The following is a 16,728-nucleotide window of genomic DNA, read 5'->3' on the forward strand; positions in this document are numbered from 1 at the left end:
TAAGATTTAAAGGAACCATAGATGTATTTTTACCTACAAAATTATATCTATAGGCTAGATGCCGGAAAAGATCTCGAAAACAATTTAACTAGACGTTTTTATGTCTTCGGATGCAGGGATCTAATGGGATAAGACAATGGCCGGTAAATTGATGTACATCCCCAATGATAATATACAAAATTTCCCCTTCTGTAGATTACAACTAGTGGTTGAAATCTTTAGACATTCAACTTAATACATACTTTAAATATACTGATGTTTTTTTTTGTATTTTTTTTCTTGGAAGGTTCTAGGCCTATTTCCTATATGACTAAGTTTATGAGCAGTCAGGAATAAAGTAATTGGTAAAATATTCTTTTAAGAAAGATAGAAAGAAGGCCAACAACTTAGGCGGGAGTTTTGTATAAATCTTGTAATCAAGGTGTGATACAAAAAAGCTAAAACTATCCAAATGACTTGACAAAAAAAGTGCTTAACACTGGAAAATATTAATACTTTATTTGCTTTCTTTACGAGTCCCATAAATTCTTTTTTGGAAAGTCATACAGGAATTTTTTTCTTTTCAATACTTAACCATCTTAATAACGGACAGATTTGAAAAATCCAATTACCATATAAAAGGAACAACGTACTTATTTCTTTATCCCAAAACAACAATATTTTAATCTTGTGTTATAGCCAGAAAAGACATTAAAGAAATGCAACTGCAAATATACAAATAAAATACGTTTTAGTGTTATTTCTTGAGAAAAAAACAAAGGTTTATGTTGCCCCGATACTTGTTTTTTTAGTATAACCCCGAACCGGTTCTATCCTTCGGAAAGAAACCGGATTCGAGACTATACTGCGTTGCTTAAATATAAACAAACCTTTTCGTCAGTCTCTCTACGTTTCCTGTATGACGCGGACACGCTGGTCTTGACGTAGCTAATTCCAATGTCAAGGCTCGTTTTCACATATGGCTGTGGTCCCACACTTTTCTCAACCCGCCGTCCCTGGCGCAGTTGGGTTCGGGCCGCAGCGCGGGGGCTAGCCGCGTCACCATCCGCAATCAACTCAAAGTCTTCGTCCGCAGAATTTTCGGGTTCGCTCTCCGGTTCTGATTCGGGTTCCGGCTCGCTTTCGGCCTCCGGTTCCGGCTCGCTGGCGGATTCTGGCTCAGGTTCAGCGGCTGAGTCGTGCCCAGATTTATTAGGATATTCGTCGTTCAGTTCCAGGGACCGGGCACGTGGTTCTGAAAAAAAAACATTATTTTGAATAATTTTTAAGAGGATAACACTACCACCTTTATTTAAAAGTGGATTTGTCCTAAAAAAATCTTCTTAGAAACTATACCTAATTGTTATTCGTGTTGCCTTTTTGAATAATTGAATATACAATCCTCTGTATCTTTCAAACACTTTTTATAATTTTATACTGCGCTATTTTTGTATTGAAATTGTCCTTGTATGTTCGTGTTGCCTTTATGAATAATGGAATCGAAGACTACACACTTCCAAAATGTAGATGGGGAATAGTGTTTTTGTTATGCTACAAATTATGGCTCTTTCGATCATTTGATGAGATAACTTATGATATGTATAATTTCAATCAAATAAAATAATCGATAGAGTAGCATTTGGTAAGGTGTTTTATAATATTTGAATATATTTATACTTATTCGAGCAGTAATCAAATGAATTTTAATGGAAAACTTTATTATGTGTTACTAATATTCATTAAAAAATACTTTCCAGTGTTGCATTGAAACCGGTTACTATCCGCTGGATTGAACCAGTTCTCAGCCATACTGAAAATCATGTATAGCATCGTATTTCAGACAATTTTCCAGGAATATTAAAACAAAAGTCATAAGATTAAAAGCAGTTTTGTTAGCCGCGGAAAGCTGTCTATAATACAACGCGATAAATAAATATAATAGAACTATATTTATTTACAGAAAGTCTTAATTTCAATAACAATTCTAAGCAATTTCTAAATATTTACAAAAACGCGGGAACACCCTTGGTTGAAAAAGGATATCACGAACGTATTCTTTCCATTTGTTTTTGTGCTTTAAAAAAACGCTCATCCCCAAAGCTTAAATTTGAATTAGATTAAGTATGCCTTTTTGTATTTTTGTTTTAGGGGTCAAAAAGATTAGGTTTCTTTGTAGGATGCTTTTTATATAAAGTGCTATAATGCCTTTCCGTTCGTATGTCTGTCTGTATAAACGAAACAATTTATCTCGTAAACGTTTGATCAGAAATGCTTCCAACAGAGTATTTGACGGTTTAAGATTTCGAAACAAAGTTATGCAATAATGGATGGACATTATGTGAACAATTTTGTACACTATGTGTACAATCAATGTACAATATTTGTCATATGTACAATGTATATAAGGAAGAACAATATTGAAAAGATTGGTGTTAATATATTACCAAAAATATTAACAAATAGCCATACTGTATGAAATAAAAGTAGGTGTTTTATAAACGTAACATTTTTGCATTAAAAAATATAAAATGTCATATAATTTAACATTAAAATATCAGCTGCTAACTGTATTTTATATCATTAATAATTATATAAATATCCCGTATATCTAGACATTTTTTGCTATCTTTTTAAAAATAATTTTAGCGGTTTTTTATGAGATTAAAAAAGACAAAAGTTGAACATGGTGACCCCATTTCCGTGGGTTAATAGATAAATCAAACTTTAGACCATTTAATATTCCAGTATATGGATATATAACACATGGATTTAATATTCCAGTATATGGATATATAACACATGGATTTAATATTCCAGTATATGGATATATAACACATGGATTTAATATTCCAGTATATGGATATATAACACATGGATAGTGTGACAGATTGTAGAATGCACTGATAATATGATACTTTCAGCTAGCTAATATAAAGAATCCACTCTCTTTACCCCATCACCTCACCTCCTTCTGGAGGAATGAACTGACCAATAGTTGACTACCTTAGTAGCAACACAAATTGACGTTAAAATTTTCCCCGTCATAATATATCCATCTATATCTATTTTACAGAATTATAAATCAGGAACAAGGATGTATTAACTATAGAAAAGTGAAACAAGTAGTATTTAAATGCTATAATCAATGGCTGACCTCAAACCTATATTCTGTTAAAAATCATACACTGCTTTATTTGAGTCTTTATTTACCAATTTTTCTTTTTATATTTATATCCTTTGTCCATGTAAATAATTGAATTAATGTCATCTTGTTGCGTATATATTGTTTTAACAAGGAAGACAACATTCTTAGAATTCATCCTCATTTTTTTCTCAAAAAAATATGATTAGAAATGGCAACAATTTTGTTTCTTTTTGATTTCCTTTTGTCTTATCTACCAGCATCTAAAAAAATAAAATATTGATATGTATAACAAGATCTTCAATAAAAAGAGTAAAAATGGTAAGCGAAATCTCCAACAGAATGCTTTAATCTAAATTCCAAAGCTTCTGTATATCCTTGAGACAAATGTGTATCCTTTAGTAAAGCCAATACCCACTCCACATCTGACTAGTAATTAGATGATCCATTATTTATAAGCATGTCTGTATATTTCACCTTGTTAGAAGAGCAACTACAATAGAGCTGTCCAATGGATGTAGAATATACGTGGATATTATGACAGGGAAAAAATTGTCGTCAATTTTGCTTAATATCAGGGAACTTATTTATTTTTCAGTTCGTTCATCCAGTAGGAAATTTGAGATTGAGTAAAGAAGGTGGAAGGGTGAATCGTTATTATAGCCGACTGTGTGTTTCCCTTTATTAGAGAACTATTATAATTGCGAATTCGTAAAAATTAGTAAAAATTATTTTTTAAAAAAAAATTGGGGGGGGGGGGATTTTTTTTTTTTTTTTTGGGGGGGGGGGGGTTGGGGGTGACCCATCCAAAAGAAGATAGCCTAAAACCACCACAGGAACAGTAGGTATATTCCCTGAAGAGTAGAATCCGATAGGTTCAGTGGTTACAGAGATTTTAAAGGACAGCCGGACAGACAGACAGAAATCATTCTACTTTGTATTATAGGTATAAAAATCTGGTGTAAGATCCATAAAAATAAGAAGTCCTAGTAAAATTCATAACTACATAATTCAACATGCAAGTTAAACTTATAAAAGCATTACAGACAAATTAACCAGACACATTCAAAACAGAAGCAAAATTCATAAAAATTATAAAAAAACATGAACCTTGAAAATCAATGTAAAAAAGACCACCAAGGCCAAAAACGCCTCCCAAGAAGTTTTTTTCAAGAACTTTTGGTATGAAGGTTGGATAGAGTTTTATTTGAAGGGATGAAGACATATGAAAAGAATTAGGAAATATTTTATAATGCTTGCATAAAATCCGCATAAGGAATGGGGGGTTAAATATAGTTTTTGAGGAGGTTGGGCAATAGACCATCCCCTACAAATGGCCTTCCAAAATCTTTCCGGAAAATTTATCAATCTTTTTACATTATTATTTAGACAATTAATCTATCCTGACATCCCTAAAAAGTTTAGGTAAAATTAAGTCCAATCGATCATGATAAGAGATGTTAATATGACACAAAAATGGTGCTTAGGCTTCATGTACAAAATCAGGCATTGTTTTATTAAAGGTTAGAAATTAACCCAAGACTACAGCTGAAGTTATTACTATACCATCTGCTATGTCCTGCGCGTGACATTTTAATAGTTTAAGGATATTTAGAAAAAGGTTAGGCAATAAAAGGATTGGTTGATTGGCAAAATGATCAAAGAAAGTCTGTACAAAAAAGCCATTGTGTTGTAACCATTCTCTTCAGTTTATTGTTAAGGTTAAATAATAATCTTAAATTATTGACTACCAATTTTCACAATTTTCAGAGAAACTTACGTATGGTCCTAGATAGATTTTTAGGGATAAATTTGAATAAATTACTATAAATATTGCTATGCATAATTTCTTGACTCTTCAGTTCAAACACCTTGATGTAAGCAGGCATATTTGTTAAGGTGCTATCTTTTGTCTTGTCCTATATTTAGTATCCTTGGTTACACCTTAGCTACTCTAGAAACTACTTCGTCTGTAGGTTTTAAAAATCATTCTTTTAAAACGCAGTTTTGAAGCATACTTTCTTCTAGTCATTTTAAAACTGAACGGCACTGTTCTGTACGTTGAAAATTCAATTTTCAAAGAAGCTTAAACAAAAACAATCGTTTATTTTGAATTTAAAAACAAGGTCATGGCTACTTCTTGGTTACTCCCATGTTTAGCAACAGCCCGTATTTAGAAAGTGTCCCATCTTTATCCCACCCTTAAATGTTACACGCAGCAACTAGTGTAAGCTTTTTCGTCATAGAAAGTTATTTTAACTTTAACCTACTTGTATATTGAAGGATAAAAAAATGAAAGAATGAGTGATTTATTACTAAAACCTACCATAGGTAATTGTTCTTAAAATAAGCTTTTGATAATTGTACAAATTGATTAAGGAGAGGAGTGGGAGGGAGGGATATGTTATAAACTTTTATGATGAAGGATTCACCTTAAAACCCATGTTGAAGTTTCCATGAAAATAACATTGGTTTTGCCTTTACAAAGATGTTATCTAGAATATACATTGAATATACATTAAATATCCTTAAGATGAAAATTAAAAGCTGGTTGGTCGGTTAGTCTGTAATTGTTCCCTCATTTCTTCCTTGCTCGCTAATTTGGTTGTGTCCATTTTCACTGCATTATTACATCAAAATCAAAATAATTTTAAGCAAAGTAAAAAATATGTTCTCGCCGCGCTGCTACGTTCAAAAAAGAAAAAATCTAGTTCTCAGTCTGTTTGACTGTTGCATATATGTATCAACCTACATGGTGAACTAAACAAACACGAAAACATGATTATTTTCGGCAGCGGAGCTTCTCTTTAACACATTGTGTCCTTCTGTACGTAGGTATATCATTTCTAAAATATATTAACATGAAAATATAAATATTGAGTAGCTATTCTATTTCCCACTTCGATTTAACAAATATGATTGCAAAACACATATTTTATTTGATGGATATGGTTATCCCTGTTTTTTAATGATGCACACAGATTCACACACACACACACACACACACAGGGACATCGGGAAATAGTAAACATTAATTTGAGAATATTAAAACATAATAGGTATTTATTTTCTAAACAAGTTGTTTCGCTCATAGTCTCAAGGGTTGGGAGTAGAGGTAAGGAATATAGCCTCAAACCACTCTAAGACATTTATAAAGTTCTCTTAAAAGTATTATCCGACATCTTTAGCTTCAGACAAAAAAACTTTACTTCTTTATATCATAGAATCAACAAAATATTAATATTCAAAGATTAGTTCTTTTCAGAAAATCTGCTCAATGTGTACTCAGAAATATGTAATAGAACCCTGTATTTACCAAATTTCCATAATATAAATTTTACAGTCATATATCTTGATATTTTCCTATCCCAGCATTCCTGATTTAAATGTTATTATTTCTCATCCCATGTATATAAATTATCAGGGAGGAAAGGGACATTGGGCAGTTTATTACACTAGTCCCTAAAGTTTTAAAATAACGTTATTTTATTCAATGGCTAAAATTTTAGGGACTTTTATTGAATTATGATTGGTTGGTACATAAAGTTAAGTGTCTAAACGTTTCATCCAGTAATTGTTGGGTACTTTTATGTATTATCATTGGGTACATCAATTTACCGGCCATTGTCTTATCCCTTTTGATCCTTGATATAAATTATAAATCATCGCAACACGACACTTTGGTTTAGGAAGACAATTTTAGACAAATTTGGACATTTATTTCCATATATGTCAGTTTTTTATCATCAAAAGTTCGATTTTAGGGGTTCAAAAAGAGTACAATAAAAAAATCATAAGAAAATACTTATTGACTTATTTTGCAAAATTTTTAAGCTTTCAGGACATAGTGTAAATGTATGCATGTGCAAAAATATTGCACCTGGATCTTATACATACACGTAATTGATAACTGTGCCAAGTAGCCCATATATATTTACATATACACTATACAGAGTGTCTAATAACTGTTCGCATAAACAGGGTGTCCACTAAATATTGATGACTGTGCTAAGTAGCCCATATTTGTTAATATTTACAGGGTGACCACAAAATTTATTGATAACTGCCAAGTAGCCCATAAAATTTACATATACAGGGTGTATTCTACACGTAGCCTATATAATGTAATTTACAAGATCCCTATGACAAACCAGTTTAAAGCAATCATTAACACTATGTTTTAAGACACCTTGTAGTGTTTAGACAATGATAAGCCAGTTAGGATCATGCATAAATACTTTCTTTTTAGACACCCTGTATGATAAGCCAGTTGGGTTCGTGCAAAATACTTTCTTTTAAGACACACTGCAGTGTTTAGTCTATGATAAGCAAGTTAGGATCATGCATAAACATTTTGTTTTTAGACTCCCTGTAGTGATACGTCAGTTTATAGCAATCATAAACTCATTGTTTTTTATACACCCTGTAGTATTCAGTCTATGATAAGCCAGTTAGGATCATGCACAAACACTTTGTTTAGCGTTAATTATTTTTGTTTACATGTCTTATGGATCATGATAAAAATATTAGGCTACCAGTTTTGACTAGTTACAAAAAATAGTAATATTATTTTGTAAAAGGGATTAAATAAGCAAAAAAATTAAACGCCTAGAAAAGTTGCAAAAAGTTTATTTTCAATTGTAATATCCATAACAGAATCTTTAAAAAAGTTACCAGGACATTGAAAATCTTTAATAAAAAATAAATCATGCCATTACTGACCAATTTCAGTTATCCTATGAGAACAATTTGATTGATTGGGAATTAGGGAAAACTCTTCTAATAAAAAAAATATTTTTGATTTATTTACAACAAAAAAAACCTCAAATTAAGGAAATTCATAGCCATTTGTTGTACAATGAAAGTAAGCAGACAAAACTGTAGATAAAAAGATAATCCATCACACAATGACAAAGTGTTCTTTCTCTCTTATACCGAAAATGTTATTCGTTTGTAATGTGGCAGCGCACCTAATGTAGGTAGAACAAAGTTAGTTCTAGATTTTTAATACAAAAATGTGATATATATATCACGTGAATCCATATTTTTGCCTTTTTAAAAGCGAAGCTTTTCTGTAATTAGAGTCTGTCCGTACGTCCGTAACTCTTTTCGTTAATTTAAATAGGTTGGAATTGTCCTATAGATTTTAAACTTTACATGATGATTCCTATAACAGTAAGGTACGAATTAGAAAGCGCAGCAACTCTATAATCGTTACTAGAAAGTCTGTACGTACGTCCATTTAAAACATCCAGATTTTTTGCTTTTTTGACAAAGATTTTGTAAGTTAGAATTCTCCGATTCATCTCATTTTTTTGGTATATTGATTTCTATTACAACAAAATACAATGTTATAAGCAAAGGATATCTATATTCAAGTCCTAAAAATGTAAGTATGACCAAAATCAGTATCATGTTTTTAAGCTGTTTTGCAACTTATTTACTTACAATTTTGTTTTGTCTTATACATTAATATTCTGCTTATTCAGTTCTGACACTCTACAAGTGTTAATGTTCGTGTCTTTCCATTTCAGAGCTTCGCTTTTATTGTTGTTGTCATCCTCGAACACATACGTCTTATAAGAAAAATCCAATAATATTTGCATAAGTAATCACTAACAAAAATTTCGATTTCTTCAAAAAATGTGTTTACTTACTTAATGCCAAGTTACTACGTTTAGTTTAGACCCTGTAAATTTGCGAATCTAAAAGAGTAGGGTTATTTTTAAGGAGGTGAAGGTTTATGAACACCCTGTAACTAAAATAACCGCGTATTATAATCTAAAATTGCGGGGGTGTATAAAAATTAAATAGACCTTTTATTGAGCTATCAAAATATTTTGATAATATTATAAAAGCTTCAGAGAAAAATTTACAATTTTGCTTTTTATTTAAAATTTTTTATATGTATTCTTTCAATCAAATCTATTTTTATTAAGTTTTAAATCCTTTTGCTTCTATGTAGAAACTATATGAGAAAACCCCCCTTAAAATTATGTCCTTATTTTTTGTTGATAGTTAATAAAACCGCAAAGGACTCAAAACTCTATTAAGAAAACGCCCAAATAAATTATATATACACAAGAAATCTACTAAATCGTACAATATAATCATAATGATGGGCTTTACTGAAGGATTTTTATTAACATCGATAATGAGTCCGCGTTTAATTTTGGAATTAACAGCACTTTTAGTAATTTCTAAATGAATTTTCCAATTTTTCGACATTAAAAAAATTTTTTTTTATCACCTATACATTACAAAATGAGAAATTTGACCAATTTAATATTAGTTAGGTAATCATTTGGTTTTCCACTTAAGTAAAATCTTTGTATGACATAATGGCTTTAAAAAAAAAGATAATATTTAGATCCATGTAACAGATAGGCAAATATTTTAAAGAAAAATTATAAAAAATAAAACCTATGCATTTAATGAAATAAAATATTACAGAAAGTTTTTCTTTTTCCTTTCGAAAAAAAAACTTATATAAGCCTACCTTCTTTAAGCGGTTCATCACCCTTAATTTCAGGGAAAGCCCTGCAGGATTCATCTAGCCCGTACGGCCTCCATCCAATACCAGCCCAGCTCTCGCCCTTCACTTTCATGACGACCTCAATCTCTCCGAGGTCCTTCAGGATTCTCCAGTAAAGGTGCAGCTTCTCACTCAGCTTTCTTGAGGTGTACAATCCTATAGAAATAGTAGCCATTAGAAAAAGCATTAATTAAAACATAACAAAACTTTTTTTTAACTTCAGTTTTAATTACATCCAATTGAAATAAACTCACTGAAAACCTCCTTCAAATTCACAAAAATTAAATAATTAACTAAAAATCTTAGATAGAAGTTAATTAAGAACTAAGTTCTCAAAAGTCTACCTGTATTAATATCCCTCTTGTTATGTACAGGTGACCGCTGGCTGCAGCCAGGTCCAAAGAATCCCAGCTGACAGAAGCATTGTTTGACCGGGGCGCTGGTGGCCTGCACGTCAATACAGTTCCCATGTCCTCCACAATCCTCATCCTGAATAAAATAAAAGTTTTATTGATTATTTTCTTATCTTGGGATCTAAAGGGACAATGGCTTATTTTGGTAATTTTAGCTAACTATTTTGGAATTTTGGGGACAATGCTTCGTAGTAATGACAATCAGTTTTTATGTAAAGGGATGAGATATATTACAGCTATAACAAATTTAAAATTATTAAGGTAATAGCTCTAGCGGAGATTAACATTCATTACTTAAAATTAATTATACAAATATACAGTATATAAAAATATACATAAAATATACGTGGATATTTTGAAATGGGAAAATTGTCGTCAATTTAGGTTGCTAACATGGATGGACATCATTTATTGATCAGTTCATACAGTAGGAGGGGGTAAAAGGGGTTGTATGGGGGTTATCATTATTTTACCCCGCTGAGAGTTTCACTTTATTAGAGTTTAATAAAATCTGGTGTAAAATCAAAGTAGTAATAAATACACGTCTATAATATTTGATATTATTTAAATATAATATGCTTAATGCCTTTAATAATATACAAAACCAATTTTAATGCGCTGTTATGCAACTACTATGCATTGTTTTAAGTATAATACATCTACGTGTTTGTTTTATTTTGTTTCATGCAAATTTAATAATGTTTTCATCATATTCTTTTTATGCATTGTGCTTTAATGTGGTTTTAGCATGAACAAAAATTATCTCTCCCCTTTTCGTCATAAAGTTGATATTGGATACTTTAAATATTGTTGGTTAGTTTGTATGTCTGTTTGCATTTAGCCCTTTCTTTCCCAATACTTACTACCAAAGGGTGAATTTCACAATTAAAAAGCATTGCCATTTTCATATTTGAATTTTACATTTCTAAAATGGGTACACATTCTTTTTTTTCTTTCTTTATATTTAAACCAGCATATATAGGTTATATGTCTCAGTATGCAAAGAGGCAGGAAATGGCTTGGAAAAAAAGCATAAAACCAGAAATTAGGAAAGCATAAAACCAACTAAGGATCTATATGAAGCTTCTCAAAAATTGAAAACTCAGTCGGTTCCATAGTTATCGAAATCTTAAGCTACAGACAAAAAAAACCTTACTACTTTACATAATACAAAAAAATAATACACAACTACAAAAAATGTTGTTAAGTAGCTTTGTTTAATTTTTGGAGTCGACATAAGTTTACACTTTAATTTGCTAATCTCTTACAGTTAGGTTCTTCAGAGCAAAGCTATTCTTTAATCATATTTGCTTGTAAAACCAACGCTAAATATATTTCATGGAAGATTATCCAATTTAATTCCTTTTCTTTTACTCTAGATTGTCTACTTTAAAAAAAAAATAAAATAATCTAAAATTTGTTTAAAATTTGTCCAACTGGATAAAACTCGTTTGGAAATATAATAGAGCTGCTTTTGGTAGGATCGAATTATCGCATGCTTACAAGTAACACAGTTATGGGATACTAGTGGCCCCATAACTAGCCTCAAATGCTTTGCAAAAGATTTAATGTTTTTTAATTGTTGGGGGGGGGGGGGGGGGGGCAGATAAATATTATTTCTTAGTACCTATTTTTTAAAGTAAACCATCAAAATATCAAAAATCACAACCACATATATTTACCATCTAATAAGAAAATATTCAAGAAGTTTAACGCATGAATATTAAAGTATCGTATTTAATAATATAAAATTCAGAAAATTGAAAATTATCTCATTTAATCTAGTTTTTGATGAAAATAAGGTAAATAAATTGAAATATGTTAGGATAAAATATTTTCAACCAATTTGAATAAAAATGCACAATTCTACGTTCACAGTAGTTTTAAATAAAATGCTCATCCCTGTTATTGTTCTAAGAAAATAATAAAAACTGCACTTTTTCCCACATAAAACAAGATCCATTACAATTATAACTCATTGAAATTAATTACTTTTAATTTGTTTTTCAAGCTTTATGGTTTGTTTAAGCTTTCTACAAAGGGATAGTTGCATAAAGTACATTTTATAAAAAAAAAATTTCAAGCAAAAGTTCCAAATATACCATTATTTTTTTAAAATTTAGTATTCAAATAAATAACAAGCAATTAGACATCACTAAATGTATGCCCCATAGATGTAATTAAAACCTGAACAGAAAAAAAATGCGGTTCACTAAATTAAGTTCAAATACATTTCGTGCAACTACCCGTTTTTATTAATAAACAAGGATGCTGGTATCTGTAGGTGAGGTCTTAAGAGAAGTCAAATAGTTTTTATAGCAAATGCGATAATAATGTATTTTAATCAAAGTTAAATTAACAATTTAAATTAATTAATGCCTAAAGTTTCTATCAGTCATTACCCACATATGTGTATTAACTCCTTTTAGCAAAAACTAACTAAATATTTAAAATTATAAACTACTAGAACATGAGGTCCTGTTCTTAATACAATGTCACGGTAATTAAGCAAGTAATATCCAGTAAATTAACATTAACATTAATACTATACAGGCAAAATTATACTTTGCAGGTGTGGAGCTTTTACACAATTCGTTTTTCTTTATGAAAAATAACAATTAACCCTTTCCCACTAAAAATTCTACCCTAGATCTTAAAAATATAAAAAAATTTCCTCATAATATACCTCCCAAATAATCTTGTTGACAAGTTAAGTATATATATCTAACATGTGAGTCTATCTATCTACCATCATACCTTCATACATTTATTTTGTGTTGACAGTATTCAACCCTGTAGAGTATATCTATCTATGTGTGCCGTAATACATTCATCTTGATATTGACAGTATTCACCCCTGTAGAGTATATCTATCTATGTGTACCTTAATACATTCATCTTGATATTGACAGTATTCACCCCTGTAGAGTATATCTATCTATGTGTACCTTAATACATTCATCTTGATATTGACAGTATTCACCCCTGTAGAGTATATCTAGCTATGTGTACCTTAATACATTTATCTTGATATTGACAGTATTCACCCCTGTAGAGTATATCTATCTATGTGTACCTTAATACATTTATCTTAATATTGACAGTAATCACCCCTGTAGAGTATATCTATCTATGTGTACCTTAATACATTCATCTTGATATTGACAGTAATCACCCCTGTAGAGTATATCTATCTATGTGTACCTTAATACATTCATCTTGATATTGACAGTATTCACCCCTGTAGAGCCTGTCGCATCTGCAACGTCCAGACAAAGATCTGCCATGTCCGCTACATGTGTTACTGAAAAAAAAATAGTTATTATTGTATCGTATTATAAACAGCTTTCTGTGGATAGTAAAATGAAAAATTGAAAGGTTAATTCTAATTTAGTTGGCTCCGAGGGGCCAAGGCCAACTGGCATAGATTTATGCTTTAAATTTTACTAATAGTGAAAAATTGTCTTGTATAATACAATGTGATACATGATTTTTTAATATGGCTCAGAACCGGCTCCTATAAAGCGGATAATAATCGGTTTCGAAGCCATATTGAAAAAAAAATACAACTATCAAGAGTACATTTCTAAATCATAATTGATAGAAATTGGATAATTTTTTCAACTTTTCATTGTGAATTGAATTGGAGGATGATTATGGAAGGATTGTCTTTTTACTCAAGGAAAGGTCAGTTTCAAAATCATAGGACAAGACAACAATTTACAGACAAACATATTAATGTAAAATAATTTACTTTTGAAATTGTAGGTACTTACTCAAAATCCTTGTGTTGAACGATATCCACATCAGCACAGGACCAGAACTTGTATTTGCCTCCCCACTCACCAGCCTGACGTATCAACCTAAATATAATAGAATTTTAGAGTAGCTGCGCTAGAAGAACATAGCCTTGAGTGAAAAGAAATGCAAATATTTGTGTTTGTTTGTTTGAAAGAAAAAATGCTTTATTTTAACACTTGTGTGCCCTTTTAATATTTCTATCTTGAAAAAACAAGAATGAAAACATTTAAAAGTTGCAAATCAAGCAAAAACTATAAATATGTGGTACAACTAAAGAACAAAAAATATGGGTGCTTTCCTACAAAGTGCCTATTGAGCACAAAAACCTCACAAACTTGAAATTCAAACAAACTACCCTATCCTCTCTTTTGTTTTCAATTTTTTTAATAAATAAGGTGGAGAGGGTACCTATGTGTTTCTATACTTCACAAGGCACTTTCATGGAAAAATGTCTGATTCATAAGACATTCCAGACAAGTATTCCTATAAATATTCCATACAACGTCTTAATCATGGCAGATGTCCTAATTTTATCCATTCTAATGGTCAACATGCATCTTCTGAACTAACTTCTATACAGATAAATTGTAGAATAGGTGGGCATCTGCTAACAAGTTTATGGCCTGTTTGTCCAAGTGTAAAAAGTGCAATATATACATACATATATTTTCATTATATTTATATTTTAATGCAAATTCTTAAATTTACAACAGGGCATTATATATATTATATTTTTAACAAATATCAAAAGCGGATAAACTTAGGATTTTTGTTCAGAAAAAGGTAAAAAGAAAGGAATTTTATTTGAATAAATGATACCTACTAAAACAAAGAAAATAAAAAAAGGGAAAATAAAATCAAGTGGAAAATGATGACTAAAAATGTAGATTATTCAACCCCTGAATTGCAACATTTACAAGAAAGGCAGAAATAACAATATTTAGTAAATTAACCTTTTAACACTTACAAATATTTTTTTTTTGAGTTTTTATTTGGAAAAGTCTAAAATTAGTATCGAGCCTTTCCTTTCCCCGTAATAACTAATTGTCAGTACCCAAAGTTAAGCACATCTATTTTGGGGAAGATTAAATTTCTATCTTAACAGGTATCTTCAACATTTATTTTAAAAATTAATGATATAATATGTTTGTGTTAATAGAACGAACAAAAAAAACACATGATTTAAACAAACAAATACCCAGATGTATTACAATTAAATTATTTTCTTACCTCACGGTACAATCCTTGCATTCAAGATCTTCAGGGAGTTTAACTTCAAAATTTTGGGCGGTGGCATCCCCCAGGACATAACCAGATGTGTTCCCCGCAGGGGTCAGGTCTCTCAAATGCCTCTCAGAGGGATCCAAAAGCTCTAGTTTAAAGCCCCCCTGAAAAGATAAAAAATGTTATGATCATTTTCAAACCTATACTGTAGTGTAAAGAAACCATAGACAATTAAACTAAGATAGCAAAAAATAGTCAAATTAACAGCTGAAATATTTTGCACATTCCGCGCGAATATTATATAATAGTCACCTTTTCCAACCCATAATCCCTACCCAGCTCCGTCCTCCCTACCCTTAACCCGAAAATTTAGGGAAGGGAGGGGGGTATTTATTAAGGAAGTATGCTCAGTCCAAATTTATTTTTATTTTGTTGCACTTAGCATAATACTCTCAGAAACATGGATTTATATTAGGAAAACTATTTTTTTATAGTTGGGACCTCAAGACAAAGATCTGTGATGCATTGATTAATAAGAGATATAAGTTTTCCGGAATTGTAATGTAGGGAGTAGATTTGAAATCTGCATCAAATTTTAAGGATTTTTTATAAAATTCGTTTTTTGTATAATTCTTTATCTAAAAGCGGAAATACAAATTAAGTTAATTAATTTTGGCATCCGTGATTGGTGGATTTAAAAAATCTGCGCTCTGATTGGATGTCGTACATCATTCAACCAATTAGAGCGCAGGTAGTTTAAAATCCACCTATCCTATTGGTCAAAATTAATTAACTTAAAATGTATTTCCGCTTTTAGATAAAGAATTTTACAAAAAACGAATTTTATAAAAAATCCTTAAAATTTGATGCAGATTTCAAATCTACTCCCTACATTACAATTCCGGAAAACTTATATCTCTTATTGATTAACCCCATGATTATTTAGAAAAACGAGGATTATCAGCTTATTTTTAGTTGGCTATTGTTTTAAATCTCTTTCCAAATCAACTCATAAATTATTATTACTATGCTTTGTCAGTAAAACTAGAGGGATTGCATTGGCACAAAACAGTTTTTTATTAAATTGCTTAGAATAAAGAATATTGAATAGTATGTACTCATTTTTTGAAATCTTTATCATTCTTTCCTAACATTAAAACCCTCATTTTAATAAGCTGCAGTATCAGGGATAAAGTAAAAAGCCAATAAACTGAAAATTGAGATATTTTTTGACATCTAAAAATATACCTAATTAACTTTTCTGTTTGTCAAAATTGTAACTATTGTTTGATGCATACCTTTTTTATATTTAAAATTCAAAACATTTCTTATTTCCTAAAAAAACAATCCGATAATGAGACATTCTAGATTGCATATCCCTTTCTGCCATGAAAACTAGCTGGCCAGGGTTTTAAAATCATGCAACTTTATGGGCATTACATACAGTCTTAGGATATGTTAATACAGTTTGGTGGAATATTAAACTTTGGAATGCACTCATCAATGCGCTCCATGGGGAAATATGATAATCTTTGATTAATATTTCATTATATTGCTTTCGTTTATCAATTAGCATCCACTCTACAACTCAATTTGTCCACAATTTTCCGTCAATATAGGTATAGTAGATATGC

General features: G+C 30.6%; 1 protein-coding gene across 1 annotated transcript in view; it reads right to left on the reverse strand.

The window, feature by feature from the left end:
* The window catches only part of LOC145315102 (uncharacterized), a 134,598-nt gene that overhangs the window by 40,920 nt on the left and 76,950 nt on the right, over window positions 1-16,728 (reverse strand). The window contains exons 3-8 of the mRNA XM_080155148.1: window positions 15,101-15,258; window positions 13,846-13,932; window positions 13,274-13,373; window positions 10,001-10,145; window positions 9,621-9,812; window positions 870-1,234 (exon numbers count right to left, since the gene is read on the reverse strand). Of these exons, the coding sequence (XP_080011274.1) occupies window positions 870-1,234; window positions 9,621-9,812; window positions 10,001-10,145; window positions 13,274-13,373; window positions 13,846-13,932; window positions 15,101-15,258 (1,047 nt within the window). The remainder of the gene's footprint in view (window positions 1-869; window positions 1,235-9,620; window positions 9,813-10,000; window positions 10,146-13,273; window positions 13,374-13,845; window positions 13,933-15,100; window positions 15,259-16,728) is intronic.

The sequence above is a fragment of the Acartia tonsa genome, chromosome 1 (genome assembly GCF_053477335.1).
Source record: "Acartia tonsa isolate MP-2025a chromosome 1, ASM5347733v1, whole genome shotgun sequence".
NCBI lineage: Eukaryota > Metazoa > Arthropoda > Copepoda > Calanoida > Acartiidae > Acartia > Acartia tonsa.